This window comes from Corvus moneduloides, chromosome 1 (genome assembly GCF_009650955.1).
Source record: "Corvus moneduloides isolate bCorMon1 chromosome 1, bCorMon1.pri, whole genome shotgun sequence".
NCBI lineage: Eukaryota > Metazoa > Chordata > Aves > Passeriformes > Corvidae > Corvus > Corvus moneduloides.
This window is the reverse complement of record NC_045476.1, coordinates 8,498,888-8,518,699: the sequence shown is the minus strand read 5'-3', so window position 1 is coordinate 8,518,699 and position 19,812 is coordinate 8,498,888. Positions and strand designations below refer to the sequence as shown.

At 41.5% G+C, this 19,812-nt stretch overlaps 1 protein-coding gene and 1 long non-coding RNA gene across 2 annotated transcripts; one reads left to right on the top strand and one right to left on the bottom strand.

Moving 5' to 3' along the window:
* Positions 1-2,539: 2,539 nt before the first annotated feature.
* LOC116439534 lies at positions 2,540-12,343 on the top strand. The gene is made up of 3 exons (XR_004238189.1): positions 2,540-2,625; positions 9,169-9,176; positions 12,333-12,343. It is a non-coding gene; the product is annotated as an uncharacterized LOC116439534 (long non-coding RNA).
* Positions 4,577-18,995, bottom strand: NOM1 (nucleolar protein with MIF4G domain 1). Its single transcript, XM_032099184.1, has 11 exons — positions 18,083-18,995; positions 17,152-17,276; positions 16,026-16,221; positions 13,917-14,240; positions 13,282-13,392; positions 12,352-12,519; positions 11,640-11,761; positions 7,811-7,943; positions 7,313-7,444; positions 6,494-6,603; positions 4,577-5,616 (listed from the first exon to the last, which is right to left on the bottom strand). The coding sequence occupies exons 1-11, from the start codon at positions 18,977-18,979 to the stop codon at positions 5,439-5,441; spliced, it is 2,496 nt and encodes an 831-aa protein (XP_031955075.1). The 5' UTR covers positions 18,980-18,995; the 3' UTR covers positions 4,577-5,438.
* Positions 18,996-19,812: the final 817 nt, after the last annotated feature.

Sequence of the window (19,812 nt, the reverse complement as noted above, 5' to 3'; positions counted from 1 at the left end):
GAAGATGCAAGCCTAGAAAATGCAATCAAGGTGACTCATTTTTCCCCAAGGTGACACCAAGCATATCTTGGGTTATTGTCTCTATACTAGAAAAACATATTGTTCTGTCCCCTGGCTGTAACCAATGGTTGCTCCCCAGTGGCTTCAGTGCCTCCAACAATACTCCCTGCTATTCCACGCCAGAGCTGTGTGGGCCTGTGCACCCAAGAGAGATTTCAGGGTACTCTTACCATCTGAACCATAAAAGGTCCATAATGGAGTTTCTAATGAAAAATGTGTAACGCCTGGAAATCTTTCACTTATGAAAATGAAACAATGATTTCATTGTAACTGACAAAAGACTATTAAGGAACAATTCAAAAATGGTCTCTGTTTTAATTTTGCACGGTACCTCTCATTCTAGTTACATTACTCAGTCATTTTTAGTTCACTTTGAAGTGAATTCCACTCCATTCACATGAGGTCAGCTAATTTTGGTGTGTTAACTGTTTCGTCCTAGGACACAAGTTTTAAGGAATTTTTGGTGCCAGCTGGCTCTTCCTAAGCTTATCTTTGATAGATGCTCATTCATTTCCTTAAAGTGTTATTAGGGAAACCACGTGGTATCCGATTGGGAATTGTGCATGCCACCTAAATTAGGGGAAGGCTACTGTAATTAGCTTTAAAGCAAGGCTGGAGGTCACACCAGAATTTGGGGATAGCACAGCTGTTTCATATGGGCAGCTGTGCTGTCCATGCCTGCAAGCCTCATGCTAAACTGAGCTTTACAGGAGGGTGAAGGAAAGTTCCTCCAGGAGATGAAATCACAAAAAGTGTCATATGGTAAAAGAGTCATATCTCTACCTACAATCCCTGAAATCAGTCCAACCCAAAAAGTCTTGGGTAAAATGTACACTCAGCCTTTTAAAAGTGACCCTACGGATCAAATTGTCTCCTGAAAACAAAATTGCTTTATCAACTGCAGGAAAAAATCACATATTGACTCACACACATGGGATGTAGCTGGGCACTAAGCTGCAATTACGATCAATGCAACAAAAATTGGAGTGTTAGAGTTGCCACTCACATATTTATTAAGCTGAAATCACTGTCATGCACCAGCTGCTCCCGGGCTGTAACTTTTCATGTGCAAAGTTCACCCGCAGAACAATGGGAACCAAACGATCCCAGATGTGCTCTGAGCACAGTATTGGGTTGCACACCTTTGCTAGCACCAGGCAGGGCAGCCCCGCTGCGTCTGCACCTTCGGAGCACGACTGACATCAGCCCCTCATCCCCGGTGTGGAGGACAATGGAAAAATGTCAAGTTAAAAAAGCCCTGCAGATACTTGGCTCGTTCAGGTGTGGTGTTAAAACCCTGCCAAAAGGACTTTTGTATGATTTATCAGCATAACACTCTGGCCAAAGCTAAAAACCAGACTTCACTGCCCTGTTAATTTTGATACAGAAAACAGAGAAAGTTTAAAACATTGCTGTCCAGCTTGAAAGAAAACAAAAATCGAAGCTGCCATAATAGCTAGGAGTGATCATGCTGTTTAAAGGGGGAATTGAAATTTTCTGCTACACAGCTAAAAATCAAACATCCGGCTTTTTGTTAAATGCATCTAAAGCAAATCACACGGTGTTTTCCAGTGGCCTGGCGGGAGTAAGGATCAGTGGTGCAACCGCAGCCACTTGGCTTTCTGGCATATTGTATTTTTACCAATCCAAAGTCCTTTTCTTCTCACTAAGTAGCAACTCTCCCAAATCTGCTTTATGGAAGAATTTGGGACATTTTAAGTGGCATCTCTGTTATTAGAATGATCAGGGACCATTTCTCACAGGGGTTTGACGTAGGTTGCCAGACTAATACTCAACAGGAAGAAATCTCAACGGGCTGTATTTTGTGTATATTATTGAACACTTACTCGTGGCAGACAAAGCAAAATGTGTCCCAGCCAGGTGTAAGTTTCCCAGCAACCTCTGCTGGCAGGCAGTGCTTAGTGTGCAGTCCTGCAGGAAGGCGACTGCCAGCATTTGGTCTTGCTGCTCTTACAGAGACCTTACGGCCCTGCTAGAAGGAGGAGAGACTAGCTCTGCTAGGACAAGTTTTTTCTCCAGGGTTAAAAGTGTGATACATGCAAAAATTATGCATCGTGTGTAATATATGCTTAGACACAGAAGCATACCTGTAGAATACCTATAAAACACATTATGCATATAAATTTTAGTATAAATACACATATAAATAAGTACAAAATCCTCTCTGCTTTCCTTTTCACACGTGCTTTATAGCCTTGGAATGTAAAGACCACAGAAGCAACAGCTTGCAGATGCATATGTACATCGACAGCAGACTCTGCCAGGCCTTCCACCTCTCTCAAGCTGTGGCAGTCTGGCCAGTAGGACCATGGAAAAAGTTGTTAAATAGGGCAAGATCCACAACTCAGGAATTCACATTTATCTTGGAATTGTCAAATTTCTGTCAGACAGTTATTTCCTCACTAAATCACAGTGACAGGATGGGACTTGTGCAGAATCACCACAAAACCTATCCTTGACATGACTACAGCACTGTGGGCTGGCAGTGTATTTCTGCTGTTTTCCTTGAAAAGTAGGGTTTTTTTGGTTGTTTTTTAAAATTCTGTTTATACACAAATCTACTGAATGTAAAAGCCCCTGGCAGGTAAAATCAGTTTTCTTCAGAAACGAAACAATGGCTCTGATAACACTAATTTTGAACAGAACATACAAGTTCTTTCTGAGAAATAATAATTAATGCAAGTCTCAGTGTAAAAAAAAAAAAACCTTGTAATTTTTTACTGTAAGGTTAAAACCATCCCCTCTAATTGCACAGCAACACCTGCATTGCACCACCTCAGGCAGCTGCAGCAAGTGAATACTCACACCCATCAAACACTTGGCAATCCTGCCACGGCAGCAAAGCTGGTCCGCTCCCATCACCAAGCTAAGCACTCACACCAGGCAGGGACAAGCAACCTGGCACCTTGGGCTAAGGAAGATGATTCAAAATTTATCTCCAGCAGCAAAGTTGCCCCAGCCTCCCTGCTAGAGCAATGTGTTTCCATTTATGTGTTATTAAACCACCAACACATTGACATGCTGGGTCTACCCAAGCTCCTGCAAAAAAGGTAACTAATTAAGTGGCTGCTGCAGTGCAAGGAGAGCAATTTTTACTCACTGAGTCCCATGTGTTCCACAGCAGCCACTTTCTAGGGGCTTGCACAGATCTTCTCCTTCTCCAAACCTTAAATAACAAGGTTTGGCAAGGTTGGTTGTTAAGGGAGATGTTTACACACACACCCTGCAGCTGTGACTTTTGTAGCCAAAATAGCATCAATTCTGCTGCTGCCCACACTTCTCTTAATTGATATGAATTTTAGAAAATATAATCATTTTTTTCCAGTTTTGTACACTTAAAAGATGCCAATGGTATGAAAAAAGAATCTTGCTTTGCTCTTTTGATTGTAATCTCTTCTGTTGTTACCTTGCTAGTATAACCCAGGATTTTGAAAGTGGGTCTCTCTGCTCCCAGGACACCTTCTTCCCTAAAACTTGCCCTATCCTCTCAAAGGAAAGGTGAGAAAAAACAGCTCCCTGGCTTCTGGGAGAAGCACTTCTCCCCCTGAAAACAGTACACCTGATCAAACAGAGTATACTACATTTAACAATTTGATTAAAGAATAAACTTTCCCAACAAGGACAGATCCATTGGTACCAAATGCACCTGGAAGGCACCATAAGTAAATGGCCTATTGGACATCAGATGCAAGTGCCTTGGTTTGAGAGACAGGTGTCTGCTAAGGAAGGCAGGAGCCTCCCGTGGAATGGAAAATGTAACCCCCTTCCCTCTGAATTACTATAATTTTGAAATTAAGGGGATTTCAGGCAATTATATGAGAAATAGGAATAACAGTTCTTTACTAGCATACATAACAAGGCACTAATACAGAAACACTGCCTTAACCTGCCAGAGTCAGGATACAACCTGACACCCTGTTGGGCAGGGTGGTGGCACCAGTCCCATCAAGGGGTGGCTGCACTCCTCTTGGGGTGACAGATGTGGTTCTGTTGAGGCAGGGATCCTGTAGAAGGGTCTGGTCTTCCTCTGAAGGTCCAGCGGTGGTTATGTAGTTCTTGTCCTCTGGGAATCCAGTAGGTAAGGGCTGCCTGTGGTGTTCCAAACCTCAGATTATAGCCAGGTAGGAATGCTCGGCTCCTCCCCCTGGGCGGGGCATCTCACAGTGCGATGATGTAATTCTGTAAGTCATGCAGTGAGGCTGGATGGCCCATTAACAGAAGATATCCCCCGGAGGGAGTTATCAGGGACGTGTCATGGAAGAGACAAAGAACACTGCCCCACCTGGTTTCAACAGATGGTGATAGAATACATACTTTTGGTTACATCTTACACTGTAACCTAAGACAGCAAGTCTGGCTACAAAAATAAGGCTGACAACTCCAACACAGGTAGATCACAGATTGCAGATGAGAAAGCACTTCCCCCCTCCACCCAGTTTAAGGCCATTCCCTTCCTGCCAGGCCAGCCAGAGTAAAGCTAACACAAACACCAAAGCATTTAGAAAAACAGCAGTTTAATGTGTAGTGGTGAGGTGACAAAAGAAACAAACCATTAAAAGAGCGTCACAGAAAGAAATGTGCCTATTTTTTTTTAAGCATCCAAATGAAAAATGTGAGCAAACTCTTAAGGGAGGTATTCTCTCCTTAAAAGACTCATATTGATGATATTGTTTATGTCTAGAAAAATCTGATTAACACAAGTGATTCGGCAACTCCAATTCTAAAGCTGTGAAAAACAGGCTAAAAAAGCCATAAAACTATGCTGTGATCTCTAAACCCTATATAATTGGGCAAAGACAGATCTTCAAGTTGCTTTGCTACAGCTTTGAATCCAACTGAAGATCTTTTCCTGACCCACAGTCAGGGAAACAATTCACAGAATTAGTGAATAACTTCCAACACTTTAAGAAAAAAGTTGATTTCTTCCCAAAACCGACTCACCAGTGCTTGTGCCATCTAGTGGCCCCTTTCTTCAGGTGAGTACCATGATCCCTCATTAAAAGCCTTTAGCTAAGGCAGTTTCTTTTATTATTTTAAATGAAAGGCTAGAATATGCAATGCAAAACACCGCTGCTGACAGAGTATCATAGAAGAGTAATCCACTGTCTCCTCCAGATACCAACCATCAGCATGAAGCACTTGTACTAAAAAGGGACATGACAAAACTACATTTTCCCTTTCTTCAAAAAGGCCTTGTATCTCCTTAATTTAAACCTCTAACTAGCATGTAGAGCACAGCAACTGCTTATATTAAAAAATGGATCCTTTAGAGTAACACAGCTCTCCTCACTCTCAATTATTTAGGTCTGAAAGACCCCAGCTTGGTTTTCCCGTATATTTTATTAGAAAAAACAGAACTATAGTTTCAGTTTGGGTTCTTTTGCCTCCAAAGCCTTGGTTGCTAGTTCCACTCTCTCTTTTAACAAGCTAGCTTCTTCAGCACTCTTTCGGGCTTGTGCATGTTTCAGTAAGAAGTGGGTAAGGAAGAGTTTCAACCCTTCCCGCAGCATTCCCAGTTTGGGGTTGTCAGATACCCTGTAAAGATACAGATCAAAAATATTATTTAGTCTGCTCCCGTTTCAGAAGTTGATTCATTTTATCATCTTCTTCAAAAAGGGCTGTAGAAAAAAGACAACCTATAAAAGAAGTTTTATTGAAGAAGCTTTCAAATTACCAAGTCTACCTTGGTTTGGCAAACTGCCCAAACACTTGACATACAACTGGCCCTCAACAACAAAATGGAATAGTGCAGCCTCAGACTTACTTTATGTAAACAATTACATTACAGCAAAAACCAAAGCAAACACCGTGTTCAAGCTTCCTTTTGTTGCTGCATGACAGCTGAAACATCACCAACTAATTTTTTCTAACTTTATGTGACATTGCAAGTCTTATCCACTCAAGTCCTAAGCGTCTCTAAGGATGGAGATTTCCCAGACTCTCCAGACAACTCTGTTCCATATCGAAAAAAAGATTTTTCAGAGAATGTTGAAAAAAAACCCTATAAAATACCCCAAACCTTTGCCTCATTAGTATCACTTTATTTTTCCTTCTTATGATACCTCCGAGCAATGACTGCTGGCAGAGCAAATCCCACTGCACACGGGTAATACAGCGATAAGGGAAACAGGCAATTACAGAACTTGGCTCATGAAATTCCTATGACCAAAATGACACACTGAATATCTGGAAGCCTTATTTTGTGTAACACCTCTTACAGTTGCATCTCCGTCAGAGCCTGTACCAACACACAAATGACACACTTCCCCCACTCAGCCAGGAGAGCTCACATTTTAAGGGATGGAGGGCTAATGGTGGAAAAGGCACAGTGTAATTTCAAACAAAATTGGCAAACTTCTTATGTTAATTACTACTCAACAAGGGTTCTGTGGAGGTGTCAGTGATCACTTACCTCATAAAAACGTCAGTAAGTTCTTCCTCATCTGCTTTGGTTAAGAGTGTGCTTAATACCTGTCGCAAGAAACGGACTTTGGGTTTGTCCAGTTCACTGAATTCAATTACCTGGCAGACAGAGAACGAGAATTAGATTAATTCAAGTATTTCAAACAGCCGGTCTTTTCTCCTAAATGAAGAGTTTTTAGCACACCTCTGGCCTCTGCATCTACTGAGCTTTGAGTTTAGCACAGAATAATTACCTGAGAATGCTGCCTGCAAAAGCCAATCAATAAGGAAAGCAAAAAGCCTTCTAAGGAATAGAAATCTACTTGTACCAGAATACCAGACGTAATTTCTCAATTAGATAAATACTTTGTAAGTACCTGGGACAATCCATTTAATTGCCTGTTTAATATAATTCAGTTATTCTTCTAATAGAATTATATGGACTCCCCAATCTGAAATCCAAGAAATCTACTCAGCACTTTCTTGTCTAATAAAAACAACATCAGCTAAAAACCATAGCACAAAATCCACTGGCAAAGCCTGTTAATAAAGGGACCTCAGTTCCAACTCTGGATACACTAAAGGAAATAATCTTACAGCTGCTCTAGATAAAGAAATGTAGACTTTCTCTATGCCTGGGTCACCGCACATTCCCCTTTCCCAAAATGATAGCATAAACATAATCAATTGGAACAATTTCATAATTTTAAAACAAGCTTGTCTTAGCATAATCAGCTAAAGTACCGGATAGGTAACACAGAAAATACACCTTCCATAGAACTAGCAAATGCAGGAAAACCAGAAGGATTTGAAAAGAAAACACACCTACCTTGAGAACTGAAAGTGGCAGTGATTTTGTCCTTATTAAGTGAGCCAGCAGTGACACCAAGTTGGAGATGGCAGCAGCTGACAGGTTTTCTAAACCTCTGATTTTGTCCCAAATACTAAACTGAAATGTCACCTGGGGGTCAAAGGCAAAAAAATAATCCTGCAAATCAAGTGCCTGTTTAAATGAATAACAACATAGCAAACCTTTTGACCTTCTATTCTTTATAAGCCCTCTGTTAATTAACAGAAATGCTTGATCAGACTGTTCTAATTATTTTAAAATGCATAAAACAGAAGAAGGAAAACCTTCAGCAGTAGTTATTTCATTTCCTATTCAGATCTGACCATGAGTATGCCTTACTGAATGCTTAGCTATACCAGCAGAATTTTTCCTGGGATCAAGATCTTAACAGGCCTGCACCCATTCTCAGGTATTCAGTAATGTCTTCCTAACCACAATTATGACACTAAACCAATGAAGCAACAGAATTGTTTTTACCTGAAATCGTCTCTCATATCCACAAAACTTGTTAGCCAAAAATGCATAGAAGGGGTTGAATGTCTTTTCCTGTAAGCAGCAGTAAAGGATGACATGAACTATTTCTCTCTCCTGCTGATCTTTCAGTCCAAGCCTAAAATGTAGCAAGAAAATGAGAATAATTTTGTAAGGAAAAACTTAGTGACACAAAGTAAGAGCTACAGTCAACATCTGAGAGCAATACTTTAAAACCCCTCCAAACATCACATTAGATTTTACTTGTTACAAAGTACCTACAAAGTCTTTAAAACTTGTAGTGTCCAACGTTTAAGAGTGTTGGCTAAATGAGTATCCTGGTATGGCACTGTGGAAATGCTGAAGCATTATGGACGTTAAAGGAGTAGATGCAAAAGCAAGACCTAAAGAGACAGAAGTGGAATGATAAAAGTATTATTGCCCAGGGAAGGAAAGGTATCCCACTCCATGTTTGTAGCTCTCCATGAACAGAAGAGAGGGCACAGAGGTACCAGCAGTAGAACTGCACCCATGGTTACCACTACCAGGGTTAAACAGTGAAACAAAGGCTAAAAAGTGAAACAAGAACTGTAGGGTCCCATTGTGATTATCTCATGCTTGTACTTATGGTCATGGGAGGAAATCCAGCCTTTGGATCAGTGTAAGCCTATTCTGGAGAAACATTTCCAGGACCCTTCACTTGTGTGGTACTTAGTACAGATAAGAAAATATTCTAAGATGTTTTTCTTACTTGGTGATATGAATTTTTTAATCTCTGGGTCAAATCCACGCTACGTGATACTTGAAATTCATTTTTGTTTGATAGTAGCCTGAGGGTACAGTCACTGATTTCACAGCATCTTAAAAAAGCCTGAAGAAAACAAGATCTGCAAGTACTTATGTTGGAGGCCCCAGTATGAAGGCCAAGGACTGAGCAGCTTTCCCACTCCAACCAGTCTAGCTGACCAGTCTAAAAGAGGGCTGAGACACTCTGGCAGGGAGCAGTAACTAACAGTGTACCTGTTTGTGAGTAGTATGACTTAACTTCCTAATGCTGCCAAGTGTTTGGCAGCATTAAAACCAATTAAAATGAAAAACGCATCATATTAGAATCTGAAAAATATCAAACAAAATTCTTCTCATTGCTTCAAGTTCAAGTTTCACAGGGCATTAGTACAACTCAAGAGTACTTTCTAACCAAGTCTGACTCCATTGGAACTTGCCCTACTGTCGGTAGGGTAGCTGGCCATCACCTGATGCCAATATCCCTCCTTTGTACACACCTCCAGACATCTGCATTGCATGTGACCACAGACACAACAGGTGAACAGAGAAAACACTGCTGTTCAGCCCAAACTCCCCAGAATTTAAAGTTTTACAGTAGGAAAATCTGGGATGATTTCTAGGCTGATTGCTAATGAGCAGTGAAAATTCAGAAGTCTGCACTTCCAAAGGGGTCAGTACTGTAAGTGCTGTGTCTGTGTCATAATCCACCTGCTCTCCCATCAGCCAAGTTCCATCTGATTTCAGAGCAACAAAAGGTTTTTTCACAAGTACACAGGTTTTCAGCCATCAGATTTGCATTTAATAGATGACTTGGGAAGTTACACTGCAATCACTAGTTTAGCACACTCTCCTTTTACTTGTTGATCATCACGCCTATCATGACTTGCTTACTTAGGAAATACTCATGTTGCCAGAGCTGTAACCAAGTGACAACACTTGGATATAAATACATATATATACATGTATTTGTTCTTCGCAGAACTAGAATTCCTAAACATCTAAAATTTAACAGTCTGGACTATCTTTCACTACTGAGCTTCACCACAAAACTGTATAGATTTCATAAGCCTGATATTCTTTGATAAAAAATGTGCAACCACCTCACTGATTCAATTATTCATGAGTTACAGTATTCCCATGGACTTGTGTATCTTGATCCTGCTGTAAATGGGATAACTGCCTCTGAAGTAGGTTATTTATCACCAGCAGAAGCCTGCCTCCAAGTAGGTTAGTTATCATCAGCTGAAGCCCAAGATTATCACTGCCTTTAGATCAAAAATAGCAACTGTTGAATCCCCTTTTAAAAGTCAGTACAAATTATATTAGTAGATACAATCACTTTGGTAGACACTTGTTATCCTTAGTTATACATCTCACTCCAGTAGGATAGCTGAGCCTTTTATGAGTCTCAGTATTTTCTGAGATGGAAAGTTTCTCAAATTCTTTATCTCTACAAGATAACTTCAAAAATTGCCTCTCCATCAAACTTAAGCAGGATTCATTCTCTCTCCTGAGTGAAACTGTGGTTTGTGAAGGTGTGGCCTTTCAGCTGATGAAGAGGATCCAGTCTCACTCCCTCCTCTTTGTCACCTTGTCTCTTCACCGACACCTCTGCAATCACTGAGCCACTTCAGGGAGCTGCTCTGGCCTCAAACTAGTTACTTTCATCTGCAGTAAGGAGGAAAGGAACTAGAAGAAATATAGCAGTCTGGATTTTAAATAGTTTAAATTATCCTTTAACCACATCTCAACTCTGCCACAGAACTAGCAGCAGATGAATCAACAAGAGCAGTTAAAATATTTCTTTATATGCTCTTTCTCATGAGACTGACATCAAACACATGAATACAAATTCCTATAAACTCAGGAACACATGTTCACACTGAAGTTAATTCCTTCACTGACAATTCTGTGTACTTTCCATTATACTCTGCCAGATGTGGGCAGATTTAAGAATTCCTCTCCCTGAGTTTGCCATATAAACATCAGCACCAACACACACCAGGGAGCCTGAAGAGAGATTTTCTGCAAGCCTGTATGTATTCAGATTTGTGTACCAGCTTAAATAGCACAGATGAGAGTCAAGTCCAATTTGCAAATTGAGCTACCAGGTCTTGGCAAGAGCTGCAGCAGCTAATTTCTTTTAATTGAACAGGCCATATTAAGATATTGGAATGACTCCATCACAGTCTTAAATCCAAGCTGTGTTTTGCAGAAGTGGCATTTAATCAAATATTAGTTGACTTTATTACAAAGTCTGTTTTGGTTTGGTAAGCAAATTAAATAATTGCATGCCATCCTGGTAAGACAATACCCTTGAGCTACAAGGCTGTGACAGAAAAGTTCAGACCTGATCTCTCCCCTCCCAGTTACTACAGACTTACAATGAATATTCTGACAAACACAAGGAATACCTCAGTTTGAGCTTTTTCCTGATCACATCTTCTTCAGAAGAGCTGCTTGTCAAGGGGTAAGGAAACTGGTCTTAATGGGAAGCAAACCCAAAGCTAATAAATTATGCAAGAGAGAAGGGGAGGTACTAGAACACTACCAGGTCACACAAGTATGGGCAGAGATGGCTTAACAAGGTGGCAAGAAGTCAAAGAAGAGGCAGTAGTACAGAAATCACAGCAATCCAGCAACAAAACCACGAGATGTTCTAGAGGGGCTTCTGCTCTGCCCCTGTAAGGAAACAAGCCTGCAGCAGCCTTCCATCCACTCTGCTGGGATACACAGATCCAATGCAAAAAGACACAGGCTCCTTACATCAAAAGATGCTGCACATCACAGTTATAGCCAGGAGTGACAGGAACAGGGGCTACTCCTTTCCTCTGACCGCCAGTCAGTTCTGCCTGCCCACATTAATCCTTATACCAGGTTTCTGGTTCCCTTCTCCAACTCTTTTACCCTATGTGGATTCCTGGCTATGTACTTCTTTTAATTGTATTATCAACTAAATGCATTTAAGCTCAGACCAGAAATGCTGTATTTAAACCCATTTAATGCTATTTTTAGTTCTGGGATGTCTTTTGTGCTAGTCTGTACTTACTTCAGAAGTTTTTCAAAGGCATCCATGAAGTCTTCACTTGTCATCAAGACACAAAAAATACTTCTCCTGATATCAGTGTTCATTCTCAGCTTACGAGCAAGTTCCATTATTTTTGAACTCACCTGAAAATAAAGTTATATGCTATTTTATTTATGTTTGCCTTACAAAAGCTATTTCTATACCTTAAATAACACCATCAATGAAGCTCTCCAGTAAACCATGAATCACCAATCCAAAGGTCCTGAGCTTTTGTCCAGAGGCACAGACATCATCGGGAGCTTTTTCAACTATGGAAATACATTTTAATCTACTTCAATTGTGCCAATTAATTTTAAGATGTGCTTTTCTATTGTAAGTAATTCACCATGACCATCTCACCACATTACTTTTGGAATCAGCTTGGATATATGCCACAGACAGACACCACAACCTGTCAGAATTCCTACCAGCAAATCCATTGTTAAGTCTCTTCTTTCACCTTAGCAATTCCACAGGATAAGAAAAAACAAGCTATACCATATTTGTAGTAACAGCTCTTTTGAAGGAGATCAGTATAATGTTTTAAAAAAATCTAAGAGCAGAATTTACAGTCCAAAATCTTGGTCTTACAAGAGCACATGAAGGTTTTTTTGGTGGGCTCTGAAATGAACTTAATGACATGTATAAAAAAATCTTCAGATCACAAACACTTAGACTTAAAATTTGGATTTACCTTTCCTACGTGCAGCTTTTGCTGAGCCTGGCTTTTTGTATCACTGATCATTGGTGCTCCACTCCAGCATGACCCTACGATCCACCAGCGACCAACCTGGTCAGCACTGAGGAGAGACTCCAGGGACACACGGAGCTGAGTGTCTTTTCCTGAACCACTGCTGTGAACCTTGAATAACAAAACAAAAGTAAAAACCAACACAAAAGCTTTTACTTGAAACTTTTTTTTCTTTTCTTACAGAAAACAACAAATACTTTAGTTACTAAAAATGATTTTTAAACAAAAACTTTAAACATACAAGTTTGTATCTCCATAAAGGTCTTCCCATGTTTCCTCCCCAACCTTTGTTTCAATCAGCAACCTGAAAAGAATTTACAATTTTCCACATGCTGTAATTTTTTAAATGCATAAAGTTGCATAAATCTATATGTAGAAGCTCTTGGGTTTTTTATTTGAAAAAAGAGATAATAATCTAAAAAGTAGGCATCTTCCAATCACGAAGTTTGATTAGAATTCAGATGATGCTGACATTGCAGCATCTTACAATCTGGTCATGATTTTCCTTTTGAACACTTGTGATTACCTACAAAGACAACAAACTGCCTTATGTATTGTACAGTTCAAATAAAAATTTTAAACCCTGTGAACAAAGAACAAACTTTCAACAAAAGAGTCTAGAAGCCTACCAGGAGGACTGCAAAAATTTAAGAGAGGAAAACCTACAGAACTAGGTTACCTAGCTTATTCTGATATGCACATCCTGCACTGATAAATTACTTTCACCCCTTTTATACTGGGTTGTTCTAGACAAACTGCCCTCTCTGTCAAAAAAAAAAAAAACAAAAAACCCCCAGGAAAGCTGACATCCAATACAAATAATTACTCCTGCATTAAGAAGAACAAGGCTACACCTGCCAAGAAAGTTCTCACCAGCGCTCTCTGCAATTTGCGGAGCCTTTCCACTGGTTCAGGATCATAACCAGGAATCTTACGCATGTCATTGTTCCTAAGTGCCAGCATAGTCTCCAGCATAAAACGAACCTATTGGGAAAAGAAAGAGTTCTGTAGATTATGTGCTGTGGGTTTATTAAATAAAGTAGAAGAGTGTACCTTGAAATTACTATTCTGTGAGAATAAGCAGCTCAGCTGGCTATATACATCAAAATTTAAATACAACATGTTTACTTTAACCCCTATTATATTAATTTGTGTTCAAGTTTACTTTAACCCCTTTTATACTAATTTGTGTACAAGCTTCATCTGCTAAACACCATGCCTCAGTGACCATTTTTTGAAGGGCACAAAGTATCATGAAACAGAAAATCTGACCATTGCATAAGATACAAACCAGTCCTGTCTCACCCATCAGAAGCATTTTGGTGTCTGTGTACTAAGAACTAACGGGGAAAGACAAACAAGAAGAATGCAAGTAACTCAATATCACACTAATGGTAATTTATAACCTAAACAGAATGTAGCAGAAAATGTTTCTGTAAATTAAACTATGTATCCAAGTACTTATTACAGTCTGTTGAGAATATAAAATCTTTAAAACAAACACATACCCTAGTCTGATCCTGGAATTTCTTCTCTGCTGTGCTTGCTTTCCTCTGGGCTTCAGTGATCAGTTCCTTCAAAGCCAATGCATCATCTTTTCTTAAGGAAAAGCCCACATTTTTCAGAAGAAATAAAATCAGCTCAATCTCTTTTTCAGTGAAAGTGCTAACAAGCTTTTTCAGAATATCAAAGATCAGCAGGCAATGAACCACATGGAAGTTGTACAGATGAGCAATCAAAGCAAGCAGATTTTCACATTCTTTCCCTTCAGCATCACTTTTACAGAGTTCATCAAATTTCTTCACCACGGCTTCCAAAAAGTGAGCACCGACCTGGCAACAATTCCATTAAGGGGAAAAAAAAAGAAAAAAAAAATCCAGCCATTAACTGTAAGTAGATTTTACAGATGTCTGTAAAACATTCATTTTTGGGTCACTGCCACTATTAATTTTAAAGAAATGCTGTTGCTTCTCTTAACCAATATGGATGTTCGACATTTACATACACAAATATTTAAGAGGTGTGACGTTTTTGTAGAAGTCTATGTCATTTACACCTCATATATGACATCCAGTTGCCTTTTAAAGCCTGTGCAAGAAAAACAAGTATTATGAATCTACAGTACACATTTACATAATTTTCATGGACACATATTAGCATCTTTCCAGCTGTCAGGCTAGCATGCTGTTACTGCTAGTCATTCATCCAGGAAAAGCCGCATGTCAAAAACCAAAATCATTGCTGAGTTCGGCACTCCAGAACAAAATCCTTAACAGGAGGATAAAAAAATAATATTGTGAAAAAAATCCCCAAAATACCAAGTTTTCACAGTTGTGGAGCATGAGCTTAAGCTGCTTTTGAAATGGGGATAATTCTTAGATGTTTGTCAGTGGTACAGCCGGGAAAAGAAATTTTGGAATATATTTACTTCTGAAGAGAGAACTGATGCTAAAGGCTGGGATTAGAAAGCCTACCAAAACACAGGGAGACAATGAATACACTGCTGCTAAATAAACCTCTCACCCATTATTACTGTGCTAAAATATGCTGTTCTTAAGGAAACCAGAATTCCCAGCAGCAGTACTGACTTGCTTTACAAACCTTGACCATCTTAAGTGTTAACTATCCAGTGGCTGCACAAATTTATAAACAGAGCCCAACTCCTGCACTGCTCAACCTAATCTTCAGTGCAGCTGTACTATCACTCGTTCATGTAATGCACATTGTATATTTATTTTACAGAAACATTATATTTGCAGTCAGAACTGCCTTTCAAGCACAAAGAGGGACAAAAAAACCATTTAATGCCAAGGCTACATGGAGAAAGCTGCTGTAATTGCATCCATCTGATATTTAATATGGTTTCAGAGCCAGCATTCAGGCCACTGTATGACAAACTGAAAAACTTGCATTAATACATCTTTTGCACTGAGATGTGGCAGGGGGAAAAAAAGAGTAATCTAATAGGAACATACTGCTGAAAAAACTGTTTCCTGAGAGACATTTCACTGAAATTAGCTAAAATCTTCCCTTTGACATCAGTAGCTTCAGCATCAGCTTAAGTGAGAGATTTTATCTCACTCATCAGGCTTAAAAACACAACACAAAATCTCCTCAAAAAATTGCCATGCTTTTTAAAGTTTTTATTATTCCATGTTAGAACTACTTAATTCCACTGATGATTTGCATGATTTGCTTAGAAAATCTGTAAAAGGATTTCTGTAATTGTAACACTTTTCTTATCTGGATACACATGATTCAAACAATACCCTCATGTATCCATGAGAACAGAAATGGATTAGTGCAACTAAAGGGAAGAGAAGCTGAAGGTTAAAAATTTTTGATTACTGGGGGCAGAAAGATTTTGATGAAAAAATGATGGTTTTACAACTGACCAGTGGTAACTCATGGAGGAAATAAAATCAGATAAAGCAACAGATTTAGACCCTTTCACCTGTGGAAGCCTTGCAAATAAGCCACAAAACACTGATGAAACTCAACTAAAGATGCTTGTTAGTGACACACAATTAAAAATCACAAGGCAATTCAAAGAAAACAAGGAAAACACTCTACAGTATCTATTATTATATAAAGTTTGTCCCAAGCACAAGAATTACCTCAATTCCTACATTATGATGAAGGACGCTAACCAGAAGGACGTGCTCCATCATCAGTCTTGCAGGCATGGCAACTGCAGTAACACAGGCATTCATGAGAATGTCTGTCAGAGTGTCATTCATGTCCTTTCTGCTGTTGGCCATGTAGAGCTCTTCCATCTGTCCACTGATGGAGGACAAATTTGGTTCACTCAGCCTATGGAGAAACAAATTCCAGTGTTCACTCTTTCTTCTCCTTACACAGTTTTGAGTTCACCTAACAAACAACTATTCTTTTTAGAGAAACTAGTTTGACTTCAGAAGAAAAGATTGAAGATTGACAAGAAGACTGTAAGGGACCTTTTGTATTTTTCTGTGTTTTCTAAACTAAAAAAGTACAGTACATTTAATTTGAGTGTAATTTTTTGCAAAAAAACCCACTACTTGTAAAAACACATTAGCAGCAGTATTTACAAAGCACTGTCAATCTGCTTACTGTCACACTGAACAAATTTCTCAAGAAAACAGACTGGTTTTAGCAGTTTTAACTATGGCACATCGCAGTCTTTGAAGAAATTAAGTATGAAAGTAATTCATACTTTAACCATACGGTATATCAAATTTCTAATGACTGAACAAACTCTAGTCTGTGTTTTACAGGTAATGGATGAAAATTGCCAATAGATTTCTTATTTAAAAACCACTCTAAAATTGAAATGAATGTTAATTACTTTTTCTATTCTTCAGTACTTCAATATATGAAGGGTTGCTCCTTCTCAGTTGTAGTGTTGGAAAAATTTAATTTAAAAAAACCTTAGACAACCCAAAACTTGTTTTCTTGTGAGGTTTTTTATAAGCATACTCCAACTCCAACTGACACTTAGTAATTATAACTAGCACTTGCAGGCAACTGCTGTGTGGAATTCAGCCCAATCTTAAATTTATTTTCTAGATTTTTCAACACCTATAATGACTAACTTTGAAGAATTTATACCAATAAAGATAATTATTCTTAACAATAGTAGACATGATTGCCAACTTAAAATCAGCTTGTGAAGAGAAAAGTCACATCTTTGCCACCTGGGCTTGAATGATGAGCATTGTCACATAGATCTAGAAAGATTAATGACTTTCCTTATTACATTACCTATTAATGAGGCCATTGACCATTTTCTTCAGTCTTCCCAATTCTTCTCTTTTCTTGTCATCTACTGTCTCCTGAGCTTTCCTTATTTGAGGAGGAACATACTTTGTAACACCGTGATTATCACTCTTACCAGAAAAAGAAGAAAACAAGGTATCAGATGAGACCAGTATCTTAAATACTTGAACACAAATACACATCTCTATTTAAGATTAAAATACCAAACTTTTAGTTAAGGATATATCTTACCATGTAATAACCAATGTCAAAGGAACAACATGCAGAAAAGAAGCAGGCAAAAAGGTAACCCTTTAAAACAAACTTGATAGCAGCAAAGCCCCTCTTCCCTATACATGAAATTTTCTTTAAGTTATGGTCATTAAAACCTGACATCTTAGGTCCTGGGTTTACTCAAGTTTTATCAGCGACACTTTAAGTTTAGGCCCATGAGGGCCAAATGACCTGTATGACCTCCTCTCCTCCACCCATTCAACAAGACCTAATACTGGCAGAACCTCTGAGATCGTTCAGAAAGTAACATTTCAGTGTGTAACCGCTGCTAATTTCAACACAAGCTCTCTTTACGGAAGAGTTAATAATATTCTTACACTCAAACGCCAGGGCAGTTCCTTTTATTTGCAGATTTCACACATATAGAGCTCCCACATGCCTTGTGTTGGAGGGTATTACCTGCCACCAGCATGACTCGGGAACTCTCCCCTCTATGCCTAACAAGTGTCCCTAGGACCTGGCAGACCCCTCAAGTCAACACTGTCGCTGGGCCCGGCTGTTTTGAACCAGGACAACACTCCACATGGCCCAACTGGACAGCAAACACCCGGGCTTAACAGCGGCGATGCAACTCTGCTTTATGTTCAGGTTGCGGGACGTGCTTTGGGAAGCAGGTCTGTGCTATCTGAGGAGAACATCCTACCTCTGCCTCCACCTCCTCCTCCTCGCTCGAGGGCTCGCTGGCCTCTGGCACCCCGCCGTCCTCGGGGGACGAGCTCTCGCTCTCCCAATGTCCTTCCACGTCATCCGCCTCGGAGGCGTCTGAGGTGTCTTCCTGAGCTTCCTCGTCCTCACCATCCTCCTCGTCCTCACCATCCTCCTCGTCCTCATCTTCCTCCTTCTTCCTCGGCGGGCGCTCCCGCGGCCCCGGCTGGGTCTCCTCCTGCTCCTCCTCGTCGCTGCTCTCGCACAGCTGGCTGAGCCCGGCCCGTGTGCCCAGCGCTCCCAGCACGTATCCCAGCCCGTCCCGCAGGAAGCTCTGCGGCACCCGCTCGGCCGCGGAACCTTCCTGCTTCTTGCGCCGCTTCCCGAGCCCCAGCTGCCGCTCCAGCCGCCGGATCTCCTTCTCCTCCTCCTCGTTGGCCTCCAGCAGGGCCCGTTTCCGCGCCGAGGTGGCTGCGGCGGTCGAGAGGGCCTCAAGGGCTGCCGATGTCTGTGCCGACACCGGCCTGGGCCGCTGCTTCCCAGCGGCGGGCGAAGCCGGGGCTCCGAGGCGAGCGGCGGGAGCGGGCTTGGCCGGGGCGGGCTTGGCCGGGGCGGGCTTGGCCGGAGCGCTGGGAACCTCCACCAGCTCCCCGCGTTGGAGTCGGCGGCGGCGGCTCCGCTTGAGCCTGCGCTTCTCCTTCCTGGCGTCCCGGCGGCTCCTGCGGCTCTGCCTCCCCGAGTCTTTCAGCAGGGCCAGCGACGGCTGGCCTCCGGCCGCCTGCACATAGTCCTGCACCGCCTGCCGCAGCCGATCCAGTTTCCCGCCGCGGCGGGCGCGGGCGGCCGCCCCCCGCTTCATCCCGCCCGCGGCCACACCGCGCCTGGGCGCCGCCATCTTGGAGAGGGGCCGGGCGGCCGCTTCCGCCGCGCTGCCGCCATGGCGGGCACAGCGCCCCCTGCTGGGCGCAGGCGGCTCCAGCTCTGAGGGGACGGGGTTCTTGAGCGCCGCACCAAAGGCTCTCTGTCCGTAGAGATCCCGTCGTTTGTGCGTATGTATTTTAGGATCACGGAATAACTGAATGAATTAGGTTGGAAAAGACCTCTTAAATCATGGAGTCCAACCTATGACCGAACACCATCACGGCAACTAGACCGTGGCATTAAGTGCCACGTACAGTCCTTTCTTAAACCCCTCCAGGGACCGGGATTCTACCACCTCCCTGGGCAGCCCATTCCAGTCACCCTTTCTGTGAAGAAATTTCTCCTAATGTCCAACCTGAACATCCTCTGGTGCAGTTTGAGGCTGCATCCTCTCATCCTGTCACTTGCTACCTGGGAGAAGAGCCCGACCCCCACCTGGCTACACCCTCCTTTCAGGAGGTTGTAGAGGGTGGTAAGGTCTCCCCTGAGCCTCCTCCAGGCTAAACAACACCGTTTTCCTCATCTGTTGCTTATAAGACATGCTACGGACTCTTCAGCACCTCCATTATCCCTTTCTGGACATGCTCCAGAAAGAAAATGCAAGGCTTGTCCATCTTCTTATGCCAGGGACTGGAACAATTTGTCCTTCACACCCTGGCTGTGATCACAAGGCTCCCATGGGGCATGAGGCTCTTGCTGATGCCTCTTGAGGAGCCGAGGGACACCAGCCCCTGGCCTCTCCTCCACCTGCCAAGACCCGCATTTTAAGCCCCTTCCAACCCTGCCAAGCTCAGGTGTCTCTTCCTG

What these genes read in the sequence shown, in the direction of transcription:
- NOM1 (XM_032099184.1), bottom strand. Translation starts at nt 18,979, where the DNA reads ATGGCGGCGCCCAGGCGCGGTGTGGCCGCGGGCGGGATGAAGCGGGGG. An exon ending in AGGAGGAGGTGGAGGCAGAG is followed by an intron (nt 17,277 to 18,082) that starts GTAGGATGTTCT and finishes TTTTCTGGTAAG; the next exon opens with AGTGATAATCACGGTGTTAC. An exon ending in GATATGAGAGACGATTTCAG is followed by an intron (nt 7,445 to 7,810) that starts GTAAAAACAATT and finishes TTTGACCCCCAG; the next exon opens with GTGACATTTCAGTTTAGTAT.